This window comes from Thunnus albacares, chromosome 17 (assembly GCF_914725855.1).
Source record: "Thunnus albacares chromosome 17, fThuAlb1.1, whole genome shotgun sequence".
NCBI classification, from domain to species: Eukaryota; Metazoa; Chordata; class Actinopteri; order Scombriformes; family Scombridae; genus Thunnus; species Thunnus albacares.
Genome location: NC_058122.1, coordinates 27,347,437 through 27,369,369, shown reverse-complemented (window position 1 = coordinate 27,369,369; position 21,933 = coordinate 27,347,437). Strand labels below are relative to the sequence as shown.

The 21,933-nt window shown below is 40.1% G+C and overlaps 2 protein-coding genes across 5 annotated transcripts in view; both read right to left on the bottom strand.

Annotated features, from left to right (window-relative positions):
- Positions 1–5,622, bottom strand: LOC122966747 (gastrula zinc finger protein XlCGF57.1-like). Of its 3 annotated transcripts, none has more exons than XM_044331071.1 (3): positions 5,143–5,622; positions 1,394–2,947; positions 1–59 (listed from the first exon to the last, which is right to left on the bottom strand). In XM_044331071.1, exons 1-2 carry the CDS (start codon positions 5,336–5,338, stop codon positions 1,422–1,424), a joined length of 1,722 nt encoding a protein of 573 aa, XP_044187006.1. In that variant the 5' UTR covers positions 5,339–5,622; the 3' UTR covers positions 1–59; positions 1,394–1,421. The 3 variants fall into 3 exon arrangements, with proteins under 3 accessions (XP_044187006.1, XP_044187007.1, XP_044187005.1); XM_044331072.1 differs by having other exon boundaries at positions 1,404–2,947; XM_044331070.1 differs by having other exon boundaries at positions 1–2,947.
- The window catches only part of rab40c (RAB40c, member RAS oncogene family), a 40,345-nt gene continuing 18,412 nt past the window's right edge, over positions 1–21,933 (bottom strand). The window contains exons 5-7 of one of the 2 annotated variants that reach the window (XR_006398453.1): positions 18,049–18,271; positions 12,739–16,122; positions 1–537 (exon numbers count right to left, since the gene is read on the bottom strand). Coding sequence is in view for 1 of the 2 variants with exons in the window: in XM_044331096.1 (XP_044187031.1) it covers positions 15,848–16,122; positions 18,049–18,271 (498 nt within the window). In the remaining variant the exon portion in view is untranslated. Of the gene's footprint in view, positions 538–12,624; positions 16,123–18,048; positions 18,272–21,933 lie in introns of those variants that run through there. The other variant, XM_044331096.1, reaches the window with a different exon arrangement.

The window sequence follows — 21,933 nt, the reverse complement described above, 5'->3', positions numbered from 1 at the left end:
TCAGTCATAAAGTGAAGGTTTATTAAAACAGTCCAACAGCTCACTGCAAACGTCTTTGGCTGAAAGAAAAAAAAAAAGATTTCAGTAAAATGTTTTGGCGTTAATGTGATGTGACGTCAAACAGCTGTAAATAAAAGATTCGAGGCTGTTAATGTTAAACTCAGAATAAAGTCGTGTTTTTAGTGGTTTTCAGGGAGTTTTTCTGTCGCTGCGGTAACAGGATACAGTAAGAAACATGAGTTTAACACTAAAACATGTTGAACTTTAGAGTTATTATATGAGTATATAGAACAACAACAGGAAAATGTTTAAATTAAATGTTTTAAAAAAAATATGAAATATATGTAGTGCAACATGTGAGTGAAATTATGAAAATAGAAAAATATGCAGCATGTAACAAATGAGAAAAGTTGGTATTGATATAAAAAAAAAAACTTCTTATGTTTATTTTACAGATAAAGAGATTCTGAGCTCTAAAGTGTCTCCAGATCAGGTTTTTATCTGTAAAATTAAATAAACAGACGTGAAGACTGAAGTCTGATGTATCTTATTCCTCCGTTATTGTCCAGAAACGATTAAAAACACGTCAGTGAGTCACAGCGCTGCACTGGGTCACATGTTCCTTCACCAGGAAGAGTTTAATCACGTTAAGTTTGATTAGAAACGACTGATAACAAGAATCACGTCTTCAGTCCCCGGAGAGCAGTTCTGTGTAAAAAAAAAAACATCACGATTAACCAGCGAAGCCGCAACGTCTGTCTGTACGATCCAACTGTTTTGTTGTTATTCTTGTACGAATTCGGCTCCTGTTTCAGTTAAAAGTCGGAAACACACTTACAAACGTGAACGTGAAAAGATCAGATCTGATCATTACGGCCGTTGGATCGTTGTAGTGAGTTTTTATTTTCTTTGAACTTTTATCTCAGTTTTATTAATTTTCTCTTGTTTTATCTGACAGTAAATTGTTTTGTGGATTCTGAAAAGTGCTCCATAAAGATGATTATTGTTATTATAAAAGATAAACGTAGCCGAAGAGTTTGACGTGAAGAATCAGCGCAAATTTGCAAAATGTTTAACCGATTGGTCGAATGAAGCAGCAGTTGTTCTGATGATCCGATGATCGTTTGTCATTTTTTAAGCAAAAATGCCAAAATTTAGTTTGTTTCAGCCTCTAAAATGCTTTTCTTTGTCACACATGATTGTAAACTGAATATATTTGTGTTTTTCAGGATGTTAGTTGGACAAAACAAGACATTTATAGACGAGGTTTTTACTGTTTGATGAATTGAGAAAACAACCGATAATGAAAATAATCGTCAGGATGAATTTTAGTTCTGATGAACAATAAAAGGCCATACTGGTAAAAAAAAAAAAAAAAACATTTCAGTGAAACCTTTATTTACAGCTCTGGGTGCGGACAGTCATTTCTCCGTGGTGTGACTCTTCATGTGAAGCCTCACGTACGTCTTCCGGTGGAAACCTTTGCCGCAGACCTCGCAGCGGTGCGGTTTCTCCCCCGTGTGCGTGCCGCTGTGCTGCTTCAGGGTGGAGTGGTCGCTGAAACACCGGCCGCACACATTGCACAGGTACGGCTTCTCCCCAGTGTGCGTCCTCATGTGTCGCATCATGTTGTGGCGGCAGTTGAAGGATTTCCCGCACTCGCTGCACAGGAAGGGCTTTTCCCCCGTGTGGATCCTCATGTGCATCTCCAGGTTCCCCTGACTGTCGAAGCACTTCCCGCACACCTCGCACACCTTCCCGTTTTTGTGAGTTTTCAGGTGGAGTTTTAAACTTTCCTCCGAGTCGAAATGCGTCCCGCAAACGCCGCACAGGTCCGTCGCGTGACTTTTGGCGTGATTCACCAGCGAAACCACGGAGTGAAACATCTTCCCGCACACTTCGCATATGGTCCGCGTCTGCTGCTTCTTCGGATACGACGCCTTGATCTTCTTCTCGCCGTCGTTGCCGTTCTCGTTCTCGTTCGCGTTGTTCGGGTCGAGGTTCTTCTTGTTCACGTGAACCAGCAGGTGGCGTTTCCACGTGGAGTAGTCGTTGAAGCATTTCCCGCAGACGCTGCAGGGGTACGGCTTCTCCCCCGTGTGTATCCGGATGTGTCGCATCATGTTGTGGCGGCAGTTGAAGGATTTCCCGCACTCGCTGCAGTTGAACGGTTTCTCTCCCGTGTGGATCCTCATGTGCGTCTCCAGAGCGCTCGAGGTGCCGAAACATTTCCCGCAAACGCTGCAGATCCCGGCTTTCACGTGCGTCTTCACGTGAGCCTGGAAGCTCTCCTCCGCGTCGAAGCGTTCCCCGCAGACGCCGCAGACGTCCTTCGGGTGAACCTCCATGTGATTCACCAGAGAGACGTTGGCGTGAAAAGCTTTCCCGCACACTTTGCAGCAGATGCGCGGTTTGGCTTTCTTGGCGGGATGCAGCTTCGCGTCCGCCGACAAACGAGACGTCTTCCTCTTCTTCCACTTGCCGTCGCTGTCGTCGCTCTGAGATCCAGCGCTGCCCCTCCACTCCTCGTCGCTGTCGTCGTGTTCGGCCGCGGAGCAGCTGGAGGACGCGGCGGCGTCGTCGTCGTCGCCCTCCTCCTTCGTCTGGCTCTGCTCCGCCGAGGTGCTCGGCAGAGGATCTCCTTCTCCTCCTTTCTGGTATTCGGACTGCAGCTGGTCGAGCTCGTTCTTCACGTACGGAGGAGTGAAGATGAACCTGATGGTGCTGTCTTCCTCTATGTCCTGAAGCTGCTCCTCCTCCTCCTCCTGACCGCCGGCGAGCTCCTCCTGGTTCTTCTCCGTCTGCGGAGGCTCCTGGTCCACACCGGAGCTCCACTCCTGCTCACAGCGCCCCTCATCCTCCTCCTCCTCGTCCTCCTCTTCCTCCTCCTGCTGCTGCTCGGAGAAGAAGTCTTCATCCCAGACGGAGAGAGCCAGCTGCGGCTGGTCTGCAGGAAAAAAACAGAAGAAACTTTTATAAACTCAAAAGAAATGATGCTGGTTAATCATATTAACCAGAACATCGAATGTAAAAATGTTTTCTTGTTTATTCTACGTCGTCCCTCCAGGATTTCAGGGTTTTTTTGTAATTTTTGCAGCCAAAAATGTTTCAAATGTCTCAAAAATTATGATACAATTTGTGATGTTTTTGGCGGTAAAATTGCAGGAATTGGGAATGTGATTTTTTTTTTTTTTTTAAATACGACCCATGAAGAGTCTCATGTTATGGCTTCCATCATTACTGCACATCACAGAAACAACTATTTCACTGCTAATTATTGAATTTATTTTTAACATGAGAACCATTTTCACTTTCAAAGTTTTATAAAAAAAGAAAATAAATCACAAGCGTCGGTTGATTTGGACGTTTCATGTGGAAAAGTTGCAGTATAATTGAGTGAAAATGCAAACTTACAGATTTTAAGAAGACGTCTTGTATTTGCGTTGATTACTGCGATCGCAAAATCGCAGAGAGAGACTGACTAATGCAACGAGTTACAATGATGCAACTTGTCATGTTATTATCCTCATTAATTGCATACTGTATATACTATTTACACTATGAACATCTGAACATTCCTGGTTGATATTTTGTATTTTATTCGCTTCAGTTTAAATTTGAAGCCAGCAGCAGCTCTTCTCACTGAGATTATGTTTGACATATTTTTTATTGTAAATTTCTTTTTTTCCTTTATTATATTATTTAGGATTACTTCATTTTGTGTATTTTTGACTGTTATGCACTAAGACAAAGTCCTTGTATGTGCAAACTTTACAGAGCAATAAACCTGGTTCTGATTTCAACTATTAGTTATTTTCATTAATGATCAATCTGCTGATTAGTTTGCGTTTCATCCACCTCAGTGTCATGACTTTAAGACTAAAGACTAAAGAGATGCAGCACAAAGGGATGCACACTGTGTCACAAATCATGTTCAGTCAGGTGTCCATAGTAACAGTGAAAGAGGTTTTCCTCGCTGTAATCATTCCTCCTGTTCATACTGGATATTAAAAGATCCTTCAAATGTGCTTTCAATAGAAGTGATGGAGGATAAAATCCACAGTGTGTCCACACAGTCATTTAAAAGTCTGTGTGAAGCTTCTATTCAGCTTCAGCAGTCTGAGTTAGTCATATCAAGTGGATATCTGACACATTTACAGTCTTTTTAGCATCAAATTCCCTCTTTGTGTTTCCCTGTTGAGCTGCAGGTGGAAGTATAGTAACAAAAAGAGGGACTTTGGCACTAAAAAGACTGTAACGTTGAAAGATATCTACTTGATTTGACTCATTTGGACGCTGAAGCTTCATATTAGCTTCAGATAAACTTTAAATACATTTTTTTGCACAGAAGGAGGACTGTGGATTTTGTCCTCCATCACTTCCATTGTAAGGTCATTATGAAGGGATCTTCTAATGGTCAGTATGAACAGGAGGAATGATTACAGCAAGAAAAACAGCTTTAATGTTCATTTGAGCTTCTGACTGTTGGTTTAAGACAAACTTGAAAAACTGAACCCGTCCTTTAATGTCATGCTGCTTGGTGGATATATTATATGCCAGATATTAAACTATACATTTCAAATAGAGAATATATCTTAAATCGTGGCCCTTTCATATACAGACGTTTACAGATATAGAAGCAAACTTTACATTTCTAGATATTTCACTAGAGTTTGGCTTCTCTCCAGTAGGCAGGTTGTATCCAACCCCGGAAGGACCTGTGCGGCTTGTGAACCTGAGAATGAACCTGCTTTAACATTTACCAACTTGAGCTACCAAAGTATTAAATGTCCTGTCATATTAATAAAAGCCGATGACGTCGCTAACTCACTAAATATTTGTGTCGCACTTCATTTTCTCCAGGAAAGTGGGCGTTGACGGGACGCGATATTTTTCCTAGGATAGTGAAGACATCACCCGCCCTACTCTGCCTCTGATTGGCTGATCCTGATCTTCTTACCCTGATCCTAACCAACCCAATCTACAAAGGCGACGAGTACTAGCCAATCAGAGGCAGAGTAGGGCGGGTCGTAACTTCGCCGTCCTAGGAAAAAAAAATAGATCGCTATCAGATAGCGACCCAGTGAATAGCCGGCGCCGGGTCGTGGCTAAATAATGAAAGCATGCCAGTGATCCACAAACCTGAGTGTTTGTTAATGTTTATTTCAGGTTTAGAAAGTGTCTTTAGCATCCTGCGCTGCCGGCGGATCTCCCGTCTGGAGAGCAGGATCTCCTCCTCGTAGCCCGCGATGGCTTTTTTAACCGCCTCGAAGATCTCCTCCGCGGCCGCAGACAGCCGCTCGTTAACGAGCTCTCTGAGCCGCAGGACGCTGGACATGATGCGGGCGGACTCTCCGCTGGTGAACCGGCGGCTCGGACAGCTGTTCAGCGGGGTTTTTTTAATGTAGTTTTTGTTGTGAAAACGACAGCGCGACGTGCAGCGGCTCACTGTAGTCAAGCTAGCTGACCAGTGATGTGTCGGCCGTGAACGAGTCTGAACGACGGGAGCCGGTGTTACACCGAATATGGTGACCTATCAGATTCTGTGACCTGCGGTGTTGGAAGAAGTAACTCAGATCCTTTACGTAAGTAGAAGTATTAATACCACGATGTAAAAATACTTCATTACAAGTAAAAATCCTGCATTTGAAATCCTACTTAAATAAAAGTTTTGAAGTATTACCAGCTACATTTACAGAAAACACAAAAGTAAAAGTAGTTTGAAGAAAATCAGGCACTTTTTTCTTTTATTTTAATGCTTTAAGTAGGATTTTAAATGCAGGATTTTTACTTGTAATGAAGTATTGTGGTATTGATACTTTTACTTGAGGATCTTAATAGTTCTTCCAACACTGCAGGGTCACAACCTCTGGAGGGTCACCAAATACGGTGTAACACCTGCTCCTTCTGAGAGCCGATTTCTTTTTATTTTAAAGTTGTTTTATTCTGAAGATTTTTCTCGTGTGAACTGTTTATCAGATATTTGTTTATCTATGTGATTTGCACTAAAAGTCGAGATGAAATGAATCCCTGGTCATATTGTGCAGCTATTTAACAATATATGCAAAAAAAAAAAACAACAAAAAAATCAATTTCTTTATATTCTTATAAGATAATATATTCTTTATTGTCCCTGAGGGCAAATTTGACTTTGGCTGTAGTGCTACACACAGCTGTGTAGCACTACAATCAACCTAAATACAATATGTAACCAACAAACTGTACATCAAAGACACAATAATAATTATCACACAACAAAATACATAAGAAACGTAAAATATTGCACATGTCCTGAGAGATAAAATATAATATAAATACCTAAATATTATAAAATGAGGAATGAAATCATAGAAACTATAAAACAATAATTCATAATGCATAAAGATAAATGCAACAGTGCTATAGATGTAGGGAGGACAGAAAGCTTAAAGCAGCTGTTTTTACATTTGCTGACTCTGTAACGTCTAACTGGAGGTGACAGATCATATTCAAGATATAAAATGTGTGAAGCGTCCTTCAGAAATCAGTTCTCTCACAGTGAATGTGAAGGGACGGGTGTTCTTTCTTCCGGATCACTTTCATCGCTATTTATATGGAAATCCAATCATGTTTTCTTCCTGTAAAACAAAATACAGACGCGTGCTTACGTAGGCTTGAACCAACTAGTTTCAACCAATAATATCGTGACATCAAACCATCTTTTCAGCGTTTAATTTTCATCCCAACATCACATCTCGCCTTTCTTTCCTGTTTCACTCGGAAATACGTCACGATACGGAAGTTAGATTCTCTCGAAATGCTGTTTCATCTGGACTTTAAATCTGTTTTGTACGGAAGCCGAGAGCTGCCGAGTTTGCAATTTTTTTTTTTTTTTTTTAAAAGCCGTTATCTCAAGATCACAAGTTAATTATTTTGTTACCTCGAGATAACGAGATAATCACCTCGTTATCAGGGGAAGGTTGTCTCCTCTTATTACTTGTAATGTTAATCAGTTATCAGGAGCGCCACGCCAGCGTTAGTGACGGTAGAGATTCAAGTGATTCATACGAAGCCGTTTCACATGTTTCACTGTTTCAAAGTATTTGATACAGTTAAAATGGCGACATCTGCTGGGCAGCTTTGACGCTGCTTTTATATGTAAAGATTCAGGGCAAGACGTCATGAAACAGGAAAAACATGTGTAAACTCACCGCTGTCATCGCTTTGATGTCATATTTAACTCAGTAATGGTTATTTACCAAAAACTGTCTCCGTGTGTAGATGTAGAAATATATGTGGAGATAATTAATCATCTGTTAATAAGGTTCATTGTTACCCTTTACTAGATTTATAAACTCTTTGATGAATTATGGATGAATCCTCCCCGACAGTCATCTTAAAGGCTGAAATCAGATGATCAAATGAACCAGAAGTTCATTTTTGAGTTTTCCGATTACAAGATAAATTAACCCGTTATCAAGAGAGAACAAGCTTTATTATCTCCAGATCATGATAATAATAATAATAATAATAATAATAATAATAATAATAATAATAATAAACTTGTACTGTTTAATATTGTTCTTGTCAGTTGTAGTTTTAACTGTATTTGTTTTTAAGTGTTTTAAATGTGTTTTGTTGAGCCTTGTAAGTTATATTATTATTATTATTATTATTATTATTATTATTATTATCATTATCATTATTAATATTATTATCTCGAGATAACAGCATTAAAAAAACTAATTGCAAGCACGACACTTCTCGGCTTCCGTACTTTTGCGCAAAAGTTCATTATTATTCATTATACTTGTTTTTTTTTATTGTGCCAATGAAAAGTTATCTAATATTAAGTGTTGTATGAATTGCATTCAAGGCAACTTTATTTATATAACACTTTTCATACAGAGGGTAAATTCATAGTAAATCACTGATAAAACAGACGACACGGCGTCACTTCCTGTAATGTTTATAATAAAGATCATAAATGTTAAACCAAGTCTACGCCTGTGAAATTATATTATATTGATGTGATGTCTTGAAGTCTGAATCTGATCCAAATCTTACTGTATCGTTATCCTGCTGATTATTTCGCAGATTAATTTATTGACCGCCAGCCGCTAAACCAACGCTGATGCCCACCCACATCCCACATAGACCCGCCCTACTCTGCCTCTGATTGGCTGGTACTGGCTGCCGTCGTTGGTCAGGTTTGGGTGTGAGGAGTGAGATTGGTTAATGTTAGGGTAAGAATATCAGGCTCAGCCAATCACACGCAGAGTAAGGGGCGCCTTTTGATTTATTTGTTTGTAAGCCTCGAAAGTCCTGAAAGATACTTTTTTTTTTTTTTTGTGCACACAAGAGATAATAAACTGCATTATGCCTTTAATATAATAACGTCTACAAACAAGACGGATCTATTATCTCGTGCACTAATGATAGGATAATCTAATAAACACCAGATGTGGATGACTTGAGAGATCGAGATGCATATCTGCACACAAGATAACTAATTGAATTTTTAAAAAATTACCTTTTAGGACTTCTGGGCTCAAAGATCTACAACATTATAGATATACTGTATTTATTATGTGTATTTATGTACATAGATGCACATCTTTCTCTTTAAATATTGTAGTTTCCTTTTCTTTCTTCAGTGTTACAACCTTGTTCTATTATACTTTTCATTCTGATTTAATATCTAAATGTTTTCATACGTTGTTGGTGTGTGAAGCATGAAGCTGCGTTTCACTGTTTTGTATAAAGAAGCTGAACCTTGAAACTGTTTCATCAAAAGGAACAAAAACACTTCAGGATCCAAAGTAAAGATGTTTAAATAATAAAACCCACTAACGAACGCAGTCTAAATGTCTGATTCTTTCCTTCAAACGAGCAACATCTGTAGTTTTATTTTCTGTCTACATGATGATGATGATGATGGTGTGTGTGTGTTTGTAAAGTCCACTAGATGGCAGCCTTCCCAAACTAAACTCCACCAAAGTTCTTCACATTTTAAAGCAGCAGTGGAACCGTTAAAGGACAGTTACACAGTTTTTTCAAGTGTGTCTTAAAACAACAGTCAGGATCCTAAATGAACAGTGAAAGAGGCTGAAAACCTACACGTCCATCATTCTGTCAAGGACACACTTTACTGGAAATAATGCTGTCTGTCCTCCGATTAAAAGGGGGGGGGGGGGGGGGGGGGGGGGGGTATTAAAGGATCCTTCAAATGTGTTTTCAATGGAAGTGATGGAGGATAAAATCCACAGTGTGTCCACACAGTCATTTAAAAGTCTCTGTGAAGCTTCTATTCAGCTTCATCAGTCTGAGTTAGTCATATCAAGTGGATATCTGACACATTTACAGTCTTTTTAGCATCAAATTCCCTCTTTGTGTTTCCCTGTTGAGCTGCAGGTGGAAGTATAGTAACAAAAAGAGGGACTTTGGCACTAAAAAGACTGTAACGTTGAAAGATATCTACTTGATTTGACTTGTTTGGACGCTGAAGCTCATTATGAAGGGATCTTCTAATGGTCAGTATGAACAGGAGGAATGATTACAGCAAGAAGAACATGTTTCACAGACTGTTTGGTTTAAGACACACTTGAATAAATTGTGAATGATGTAAAAAATAAGGAGCAGACATCTCGACTTAAACATTCAATAGTTTTATTGTGAAAAAAGTCTCTCTTCATACCCTCGCCTTGAAACTGTACAATCAATAATTTAAAAAAAAAAGAAAAATGTTCAGCTTGAAGAACATCCTCTCTCTCTCTCTCTCTCTCTCACACACACACACACACACACACACACACACACACACACACAGCAGCTTTAGCCAAAAAACAAGAATAGTGTTTTACAAGTGTTTTTTTTTTTTTTTGTTTGTTTGTTTTGTTTTGTTGTTTTGTTGTTTTTTTTTTTAAGTTATCATCACAACACTCCTTTATGCTCCGTTACACAAACACTTCCACAACAGGCGATATCAGAGGGCATCCCTGAAGGGGTCCTGAATCTAATTTCCCACCATCCTCTACAAAACATTTCTATCTTTTAAAAAAAAAAAAAAGTTCATGGAAACCAAACATGGAGGAGCAACAAGACTGTTGCAAAGAGTCAACAAACACTCGAGGAACCAAAACATGGATGGAAACGGTCGTTATCACTGAACACATGCCGAGGCTGATGCACGAAACAAAAACCTCTTCCTGTTTATCACAGAGAGGGAAACCTCTTCCAGAAAATCTTGGCAACGAGCTCGAGTCTGATTCCGTTTTTCGGGCTCCTTTTACATCGTTTGACGGCGACGAAACAAAACGAAGGCGACGCGTCGGATGTGCAGACAGGAAGCAGAAAGCTCATTTAACACAATTCTCATTATAGTTTCCACACTGAGGAGTCGGGAGATGAAGATACAGCAGAAGAAGAAACCTGAGCTGCAGCAATCAGTCCCTTAATCAATCAGTTGATCCATTGATAATCTAATAATCATTTTACTCATTTTTTTTAAGCAAAAATGTTTCTCACATTTGAGGATTTGAAGCGTTTCTGTATCAAACAGGGTTGTAATTTCAAATGGAATATATGAGATCACTATTTTCTGACATTTTATAGACTAAATGAATAATTGATTATCTGAAAAAGATGAATTATTAATCAAAATTAATCATTAGTTGCACTCTTGGTCACCTTACAGTTGAGAATTAGAGCTGAAACAATTAAAAATTAAAAACAGCAAATGTTTTGATGATTGAAAAAAATCATTTTAGTCATTTTTTTAAAGCAAAAAATGTGTCGTACGTGAGAGAAAATTACATATTTTGGGGGTTTTGAGCTGCTGATGACACAAAATATGACATATGAAGACATCGCCATGAGCGTTATGTTATTATAGCAGGAATCTTCACTATTTTGTGACATTTTCGAGACATAATTGATGATGAAAGTAATGGTTAATTGCAGTAGACTAGTAGATGGACTAAAGCAGGTAATAAGACTGTTAACGCTGCAGTAATCTGAGCGTGGAGACACACCGAGGACGATAAACGAGGAGAAGCAACCAAAAAACAGACTATTAGAGGTGAAATATCTGCGTAACCTGGTGTTAAAAGAGGCGACGACGCTGGCGGGTTAGTTCGGTATATTATTGAGGAATAAAAGGAGACGGTAACAGATGCTGAGGAGGACCTACTGAGAAACAAAGCACGCAGCTGGCAGAGCTTCCTAGAGGAGGAGTGGAGGATGAAAGAGAGCAGAGACGGAGCCGGGGCGTACTGATGAAGCCCTCCAGAGATCTATGAAGAGAGCATCTATTATTCAGCAGCTATGAATCATGGGACGGCATGCGGAGGCGGCGGAGCAGATCAGAAGAGGAGAAGAAGAAGAAGATGAAGAAGAAGAAGATGACGATGACATGCTGCATTCGCTCCTGTGGGAGATCCAGCAAGCCGGAGCGCTTTTTAAAGAAATGTTCAAACTGACCGTCGAGTCGCACATGAAGTGAAACATCTTGTGTTTTAAACAGCAGATGTTTCCTTGTTGTTAAAACTATATTTACAAGACGTTCGCCTGTATGTGTCGTCTTTTTCCTGCTGGACATGAAGGCGGCAGGAACATGAAACCTGTTTACTGTTTTCTCATCGTCAGATATTAAAGGATCAGTCTGCTGGTTTTCTTTATTTTTACTTATTGTCAACAAATCTCATGTTCGGATCCAAACCAGCAATGAACTGATCTACTAACCAGTATCGTGTGTGTATCAAACTCAAGCGGCTGAAAAATGAAGCCAACAGGAAGTGACAAAACCTGCAGTTCCTTCAACGGCCACTTGAGGCTCCAAAAGCGAGTCAATCCCCATAGACCCCCATGTTAAAATGCAGAAATAAACATGTTTACAGCCTGGTTTCGGCCTCAACGGGTAATTTCCCCTTTCATGACGCCTTAAATGTTATTAAGCCGTAAAGTTCTGCATAATGAAGGACATGGCTGCTTTGAGTGACAGGTCCGCCAGCCGCTAGGTGGCTTGTTTCAGCCATCCGGCCCGCCTCTTTGCCCATTTTTGATTGGCTGAGAGTTAGACAGAGTCATGTGCTGCCAAGATGGCGACGGCCGGAGCGGCTCGCTTTGAGAGAACCGCTCTTCAGAAACCAACGAAAGGGTGTCGTCACAGCAACTACAGTCTATGATCAAAGCCTGATGTATCTTATTCCTCCGCTGTCGTCCAAAAACGACTAAAACGGCTCCGAATTCTTCTCCAGCTCGTTGACTTTGTGCTTCATTGTACTTTTCTCAAAGAACATCAGAACAAAGTCAAGAGGATGTGACACAACTTCTCTCCTGAGACTGAAAACATGTTTTAAACCAACTAACACGAGCAAACTCTTCATGATGAAGGACACGTCAGCCAGCGCAGCACAGTTTAATGGTTTCTGGACAACAACAACGACGGAGGAGTAATAAATATATATAATATATATCTATCAGGCTTTGGATGAACACACACAGTACTGGTTAGTAAATCAGTTCATTGTTGGTTTGATTCTGTTTCTCTGTTGAGTCACTAACACACACCCTGTAGTTTATTTTGATTCAATCCCACACACACCGTCCTGCTGCCAGAAACACTCACTACAGCACCACATGTGGATTCATCCGCCGCTGAAAATAGTCCCCAATAAATACACTGTTTCCTCCTGTTTGTTTGATAAAAAACTACAGTGAGCAGCTTTTTCAGGAAATCACTGAGCCGTTAAAAAACACATGAAACTATATATTTGTGATCTGTTTTAAAGAACATCACCATGTTTGTCCTATAAAACACTAACTTGGTCCTAATAGTGAAACATTAAGCAGCGCGCACTGTAACGACTTTACTGTGACTTTATTAAGAGTGAATGAGGTGTTTCACCTGTAGCTTCACTCAGATAAACACATCTGAGTCACATGACTCATTATCACAGTCTTCATTCTCTCAAAGTGAACATTTATAGAGGGACAGCTGTAGTCTGTTCATCCTGTTCAGTCAGATGTTTAATGAAGTTTAATTATATAAAATTCTGTCAGTCTTGTAACTTTGTGTAACATTAATCATGTTTTTTGTAATATGTTTATTTTCATTCTCGTGCCCTTTGTGAAATGTTCACTTTGAGGGAATGAAGACTGTGATAATGAGTCATGTGACTCAGATGTGTTTATCTGAGTGAACCTGAAGAAGCTGCAGGTGAAACTCCTCGTTCGCTCTTAATAAAGTCACAGTAAAGTCGTTACGCTGTTGATTTTCAACCTTCTATGTTCCTGCGACCGACCAGCACCTGACTGGACACACCAGCTGTGCACGAGGAGTTCTGTCCTTTGGTCCTGTTAGTGTTCATAATCAGCATATAAACAGTTAATAACTCACTATAATGTTAACAACTATAACTCCTCCTGTGGACACTGGTAACTGCAGGCTACAACACAGTAAAACACAGTTGTAATAATATAAAATATGTCTTCATAGGAGAAGTTATAACTGTTAAAATGTCCCTCTACCTGCTCATAACTACATTATGTAAATGTTTATATTCTGCTTATAACAGCTAAATGTACTGTGGGAAATTCACTGAGACAAACACGGGTCCCAGTTTACTGTCAACACTGGTAATATTCCACTTTACTGGACCCACTGGTTTCTGTTTACAGCCTCACATATCTCTGCTTCACATCACCTCAGGGTGGGGGGGGGGGGGTGGGGGGTGGGGGGTGCAATGAACGTATGGAAAACACATTAGTAGATAGCATGAATGGGGAGGGGGGGGGGGCTCGACGTAGAGCAGAAAAACAGGATCTGGCTGCTTTAAGAAGGTGTGGCAGTTTGGAACAGGAGAGTTTAAAAATCTGTCTTTTTAGTGGCGAAACGTTCGACGTCTGACGAGAGTTTTCATGGTGGGAAACAACGTCTCATCTTCTCTCCGTCTGTGTGCTCGTTATGTTTGGTTCATAATAAACACACAGAAGGAAACTGGAAACACAGATTCTATCTGCAGCAGACGGACTTCAGGCCTGAAACTGATCATTACTGTCGTTATTGATCAGTTGTTTAGTCTATAAAATGTCAGAAAATGGTGAAAAAAATCTTAGATTATTGTTTCACAAAGAACCGAGATACAAGTTAAAATGTCTTGCTTTGTCCACAACCCAAAATATCTTCAGTTTACTGTCATAAAGATGAAAGAAACCAGAAAATATTCACAGAATTTAAATTTTTTTTTCTTTAAAAATGACTCAAAACAATTAATTGATTATTAAAATAGTAACTAATAGTTGCAGCTTAAATAAAAGAGTTTTCACTGCGTGTAAAAGGTGCGACATGACAAACTCAGCAACAGAGAGAAGAAGAAGAGGAGGAGGAGGAGGAAGTGACAGCAGATCATCTCCAAACTACAACTCCCAGAAGCTCTTTGGTCAAAAAGAAAATGTTTCCTGATCCGAACCGAAGTGGATATTAAACATTCTTATTATTGCCAACAAACGACACATAAAGACCCAAACTGACTGACAAATGATACTCTCTACAGCACCAAATGTGGATCCATCCGCCACTGAAAATAGTCCCTTTTTAAAGATTTCTATCTTCAGTACGAAGCGACGGGTTCGGAGCTGACGGAGTAGAGACGTCATGAGATTTGTTGACATTAACAAAAATACAGAATAATTCCAGCTTTATTCTTTAAAAACTTTAAATAAAAAAACCCCACAGTTTGGATTCTGAACGGATTTGAAGACTTTAACGATAAAATTAATTATCTGCACGTCAAGTTTAATTAAGTCGAGTCAGAAGCTTTTTAAATGTCAGTGAAACCTGAAGGTGAGCAGAAAACTCATTAAAAAAAATGGAGGGAACTTTAAATTTGTCGATGTATTATTCGGTATCCGTGTGAACCGTAACGTAAAATCTAAACATTTAAAGGTTTGAATCCGTTTACGGAGGAATTTAACTCGTCGATTTCATGTTTTTAGTCGTCGTCGTGCTTTAAGCGGATAAAAAACAGCTGCGTGTGTTTGTCCGATCAGAGCCGACACGACGTGAGAGCAACCTGAGACCTGGTCCAGGTTCAGGTTCAGGTTGCGTCCCCTCTGGGATTTTAACGGGGGGGACGAGTTTACCTGAAGAGAGTTTAGAACCTAAAAGGCCACGACGGGAAAACTTCCTCTCATCTCGTCACCAAGATTTTCTCCTTCAGCGATAAAAACACACAGCTGATAGACAAACAGCCGACTGACTGCTTCTACTAGTGTCTGGATCGTTACTGTAGCTTATTGGTCTTTCAAAAACAAAAAAAAACAAAAAAAAACAGCAAATAAAACGGACGTGTGGACAGACAGAAAGAAACGTGAGACACACAAAAGTGAAAGAATGTTGAGGTGATGTCTGCGACGCCGACAGACACGATGAGTTGCATGTAGAGTAACTAAATATGGTTTCGGTGAAAGGATTTCTGTACATGTAGTTAACACTCGTCTCTTTAGCGGTTGGTTAAGTAGTGAGAAAATCAGGCCTGCAGAGACCAGAAGGGTTCGTTCTCCTCTGATATCCTGAGACCGTTAGAGCCCTCCTTCCCTTCCCCCCCCTCCGCCCCCCCGACAGCCGGAGAGTCCTGTACACTCGTGAAGGAGGGAGGCAGCCGCTTCAGTTTGGTTTTTTGTTTTTTTTTATCCCTTTTATCCATCATTCCTGCTCTTCAGCTCTTCAGGTTCAAGAGATAAATCGCGTCTCCTCCCCTCCGGCTCACACACATCCTGTACATCCCGTCTGTCTCCCGATGATGCCGTCGATCCCTCCTTCCGTCGTCGTCGTCGTCTCTCGTCGTCGTCGACGACTCGGGGACAGTTAGGAGATTTTACAGTTGTTCCGGGTGCAGTTCTGCGGCGGGCTCTGCGGTGGACGGATGGACTTGGAGCGCTTCAGGCTGTTGCCTTTGGAGCCGCCGGCCGGGTTGGCCAGCGAGTAGGAGCGTCCGTGCATCATGACGGCGTTCATGCCGTTGGCCATGGAGAAGGACTTGAGGTGGGACTTGATGGCGACGGGCAGGGGGAGCTTGTCGATGAGGTGGACCGGCGTGCACGACACGATGGCTCTGCAGCAGAGGTCCTGGAGGCTGAAGACTGCGGAGAAGGAAGGAAGAGGAAGTTAAGCACAACCTAAAACACTCGATACTGAGACTCTGAGCTGCACACGACCTTCAACAAACCTGCGGAGGAGTCAGGAGTTCAGTTTTCACTACGAGATGGAAAACATTTGATGAGAAACAGCTGGAAACGGACTAAACAGAGGAGAGTGTAGAGAGCTGGACGGTGTTTAGAGGATGACGTGATGCACCTGAACCTCACACTGGTAAATTATTGTATTGTTAAACTATGTAAACCAGATGTTGTAGCCAAAAAAAAGGAAATATATATATATATATATATATATGTATAAAGGAGGCCTGGTCACACCCGCTTTTAAAACAGTGAGATTTGGCAGCTCATTTCAACAGAGTGAGTCACCATCAGTGTATCAGTGAGTTTCTCTTGTTCAACTCTGGTGAACTCAAGAGCTGAAGAAGAGGAAGAAGAAGACTAACAGCTGTTCAGGGTTTTCCTGCAGAGTTCATCGAGGTCAATGTGGACGTTTCACTGCAACATAAAATGTAATTTAATACCTGTTTCACCTTCATGTCAGCATGAAAGCAGGATAGAAAACCAGCAGGGACGAGATATATAATTATATATTACTATCAGCACTCTCTATTACCAAAAATATCAGAAATGTTGTTTTAATTAGTGTATAATCAATATCAAAGGGCTATTAATGATCATCCTCTCTTCATTATTCAAAGAACATCTATGTTAGAGGTGCTGTTATAAGAGTTGCTCCTTTAAAGGTCCAGTGTGTGAGATTTAGTGGCATCATCTAGCAGAACACACTTGGAGTATAATATCCATAAGTATGTTTTAATTAGTGTATAATCACCTGAAAATAAGAACCGTTGTGTTTTTGTTGGCTTTGAATGAGCCCTTTATATCTACAGAGAGCATTTTTGTTTAAACTGACACCTGCACGTTATGAGAGACGTGTTTCCTCAGTAGTGACTGAAACTGTCAGCAGGAAGAATCTCACCAGTCTCACTTATAGATGTTTAACGACAACCAGCAACCACATAAATATATATACACATGATATATAATTAACATTACTGAGAGTAAATATTAATGCTTTTGTGAATTAAATGTAAGACTTTTTAATGCCATCTACGGCCTTTTTTTCTTTTTAGGAAGACCTGCAGATACTCTGTGTTGTTGCCGCCACCTCCTGCTCCGGAGTTTGGAGCAGAGATTAAATCCTGTCTGTCTAATAAACTCAATGAAAACTCTGCTGCTGCTCCCACTCGGCAGGTTCATTAAAGTTTTAATGCTGAGCTCCTGTCTTCCTCAGTTCTTCCTTCATATATTGTCTTTCTTGATGATACTTAGTATAATCTATGCTTGCATGTATAATAGTCTGGTAAATAATATGCACATATATCAGTATTGGTATCGGCCACAATGAGTTGGAAATATCAGCAAAAAATCCAGGATCAATATACAAAGTATTTATTATAAATACTAATTATCCTGTAAGCAAACAGTGGAGCTTGTGTTCAACATTTAATCTGTTATAGATTATTCTTACTTACTTAATATGTAGACACAGTAAGAACAAACACAAAGAAAACAAAGTTGAGGTGGATTTCAGAGGTTCCAGGAGGACGACTCAGACTTTATTTGTGTCTGCTGAGCTCGTCCCGCTGACATTAAAGTCGTTTAACGCGTCAAATTAAGTTTCAGCGGAGCGAGCCTGAGTCTGTTCACTATTAATCCTCTGAAGACAAGCGGCACATCACTTCCACTCGCTTTCACTCTGTAATTACAGACGAGGGAGACGGAAACCGACAGGAACGAGGGAGGATTAATTATCCAACGAGAGGCTTGAAATACGACTTCTACCTGATGACAACTGCAGTACATAAGCGGCCCGTTGATGCATCAGATTGTCTGGTTTTTTCTCACCTCTGTTGGGCCTCCAGAACTTCTCCATGCCGTGTCTCATCAGGACGATGCGCGACAGCTCCGTGAAGGACTCGATGACGTTGAAGTTGCACAGCGGGCTCACCTCGAAGAAGGTCATGCCGTTCTTCTCGGCGTACGCCCTCGCCTGCTCGGTGGGGACCTGCCGTTTGAAGGCCAGGTGCAGCCGGTTACCCACGAGGATCCGAGGCACCCCCGGAGCATGCTGGGTAGGAGGAAAAAAAAACAAGACACGGCGTTACACGTAGCTGACAGATGTGTTATATGATATTAAAACCTAAATGAATATATTCTAGGAAGGAAAAACACTCTTTGAACTGATAAACGGAACAGATTTAACTTATTTTAAAAAGGAGACTTTCTGCAACGTTCCCCTTAAATAAATTTAATTCTCTTTAATATCACATTGTTTAAGTATTTTTAAGTAAAAATGCCAAATATTTGCTGATCTCAGGTGCTCACATGTAAGAATTTGCTGCATTTCTGTGTCTTCTGTTACAGTAAACTGAGACATTTATGTTACACTGGACTCTGATGTTTTATAGACCAAAATGAATTAATCAAGATAATAATGGATAGTTGCAGCGATAGCTAACGGACACTAGAGTTGAAACTATTAGTTGATTGACAGAAAATTAATCTGCAACTATTTTAATAGTTGATTTAATTTTTTTTTTTAAGCCAAAATGCCAGAAAGTTGCTGTTTTCAGCTTCTCAGATGTGATGCTTTAATGGTTTTCTGTGTCATATATGATAATAAACTGGTTTTATTTTAATTAATTTTGACTTTATGACTAATTTAAACAAATGTTTCTCCTCTTGTGAAGAAATTCAGACTCGTACGACGGCTTGAACTTGTAAAATTCAGAAAATTCTTTTGTACGAGAAAACCGATAAAAGCCACAGATTCTCCTGAATCACTGTGACGCGCCTCTTCAGAGTGAACCTGTTGGTACCACAGCTTCCTGTCTGAGGCTCGTTACCTTCATACAAAGTGACCAGCGGAGGCTCGTTATTAATTCAAGGAGCTTGTGGGAGCGGCGTGCGCCTCGCTCGGCCTCTCGGCCTCTCTTTAATTCATCCTCATCTGTTCTGACAAAGCGAATGAAACGTTACAGCAGCGAGAGGCCGACCTCTCCTCCTCCCGACTGTCACCACGCATCAGCCTCTCAACGCGCCGTCTCTCCTCTCAGCCGAGGTCGCTCTCATACCGACGGCGGCGGCAAATACTGAACATGTTTACAGACTTTAAGCTCTATGTGCTTTTATCTGCATTTGTTGAGAAATAAAACATGATGTGAAGGTTGAACTGCAGGTTTTTTAGCACCATGTGAGATATTAACTCACTACAATCTTTACTCTGACGCTTTATAAACTAAAACAATCAATCGATTAATGGACAAAATAATCAATAATGACAATAATCATTAGTCTCAAGCTGTTTAAACTGTTTTTACATTTGTTTTATGAGCTCGTCAGTCGCACTGACCTGTACCAACGGTGCTAATTATGATTGATGACTGATTATCTAAAATGTTGTTGATTAATTTTCTGTCAGCTGACTAATCTGTTCATCTAATGATCGTTTCAGCACAAGAGGTGATTGATTATAATAAGATCAGACACTCGTTAGTAGTAAAAACAGCAGTAACTGTATGAGTTAGTTGTAGAGTAAAAGAGGTAGAGCTGTAGTGTTAACAGCAGTAACGAGCAGGACCACACCGAGAGACGCTGCTTCTAAGTTTTATGTTTGAGTGTTAAAAGATATTCGGTGAAGTTGAGGTCAAAGGATCCTCACCAGTTATTTATTTATGTATTTGTTTGTTTATGCTGGCGACTCAAAAAATTAGGGAGGACGAGAGAAAAACCAACATGACGCATCAAACTATATCATTGTCCCACCTGATGAAATGGGAGGGGGGGGGGGGGGGGGGGGGGGGGCAATTTTATATGCCAATAAAAAGGTGTAAAGGCTGCTTCTTTAATGACATTTAGCATCTACATAATGTCTCTAAACAAAGAAGAGCTCATTTTAGCCATGCAGTGGTTCAGATGTGTCATTTTACCAACAAAGTGACATTCAAATTTATATTATTGTTCTATTGTGACAACAGATTTATGTTTTCATCAAAAACAGACAACATATCACATGACTTACACGTGTTTCCTGTATTTTCTTAGTATACAGAAATATATAAAGTACCACAAAGCTTATAATATGATACAGGAACAGATCAGTGCTGAACACTAAAAACATTCACAGATCTAAAAGTGTAGGTTCACATCAGAAAGTATTAATGCATGTATCAAATACATGACTTACACACTCTCATCTATGTGCACCACATACGAAATATAGTCTACAAAGCTGACATGTTAACAGTAGGGGTGTTAACATGAACACAAAACTCATTGATCATTATTAGGATCAGCGGAAAAAAAGGGGGGAGACAAATAAAACTTTGTTTTCTATTTATTCTGTAACAGCAAGGAACTTTTGCCCCTGGTCTTAAATGAAAACATTTAAGATGTCCAATGTTTAAATAAAATAAAATATATAAAATATTTAATGCTCAGTTATTGTAATATGAGGCCTGAAACCTTCCTGTTTTAAACAGTGAATGAAACAGCTTCTGTCCACATCATCAAAACCTGATGATACCAAACATTCACCGCTAACGTCAGTTAGCAGCTAGATGCTAATTAGCTGCTCAGCTGCAGAGAGAAAAACATTAAACCATTGTATTTATTGTGTTTGTCATTTTTGCTCCACATTGAATCTTGCATTTTATTGGCCGTGTGTGTTTTAAACCCGTCGAGTTTTCCAACAAACTCTTTGTTTTGAAATGTTCAACAGTTCTACTAAAATCTACTAAACATTTCTTTCAGCGTGTTTGAGGTCATTTTAGGTTGTTTTCATGTATCGTGTGTTGTATGAATAATTCTGCAGGTTTTCATTCTGGATCAGCGCTGAAAAGATTCCTTGTGTTCCTGCTGACGAGGAATCGATAGCTGTTGATTCAATCACTGATGAAAACAAATCATTGATTAACTCATTTATTATTAAGCAAAAATGTCAAATTTTCTCAGTGTTGTATTGTTGTAAATTGAATATTTTGGATTGTTAATTGGACAATTTACAACTTTAATATGTTGCCGTGAAATGTGAGGAGCAAATTTACAGACTGATGAAAAGAAAAAAAACTGCACAATCATTAGTTTCACTGAGACGACACAGTTCAGGCTGGTAGAATATAAAGTACATAAAAGAATAAACAGCGATCCGTCCTTCAACATCTTCTTTTTTACAGCGTTTAAAGTTTCATCCTGCAGACGTTTTTTTTTCATCCCTCCATCTCTGCTTTACTTCTGTCTTTAACAGCGGTCGACCGCACCACGTCCGTGGAGGTGGAGCAGGAAAGGCCAAACTAAAGCATACATTCCACAGGCCAAAAATAAAACCACACACACACACACACACACACACACACACACACACAGGCAGACACACACACACACACACACACACACACACACACACACACACAGGCAGGCAGACAAAGCGGACATCCTCGTCCTCAAGCGGAAGGAGATGATGAGAGTAACACACACACACACACTCACACTCACACTCACACACTCACACACACACACACACACACACACACACACACACACACACACACACACACACACACACACACACACACACTCAGGTTGCTTTAGTGATTCACTTGTATTGAACTTTTGTTCCTGTTTTATGGAACAGGAGTGTTTTCTAATCACTGAAGCTTTATTGATCCCTGCAGGATCATTAGAAGATCCAGCTGGATCGTTGCAGCAATAAAAACAGCAAAAACAGCCAAA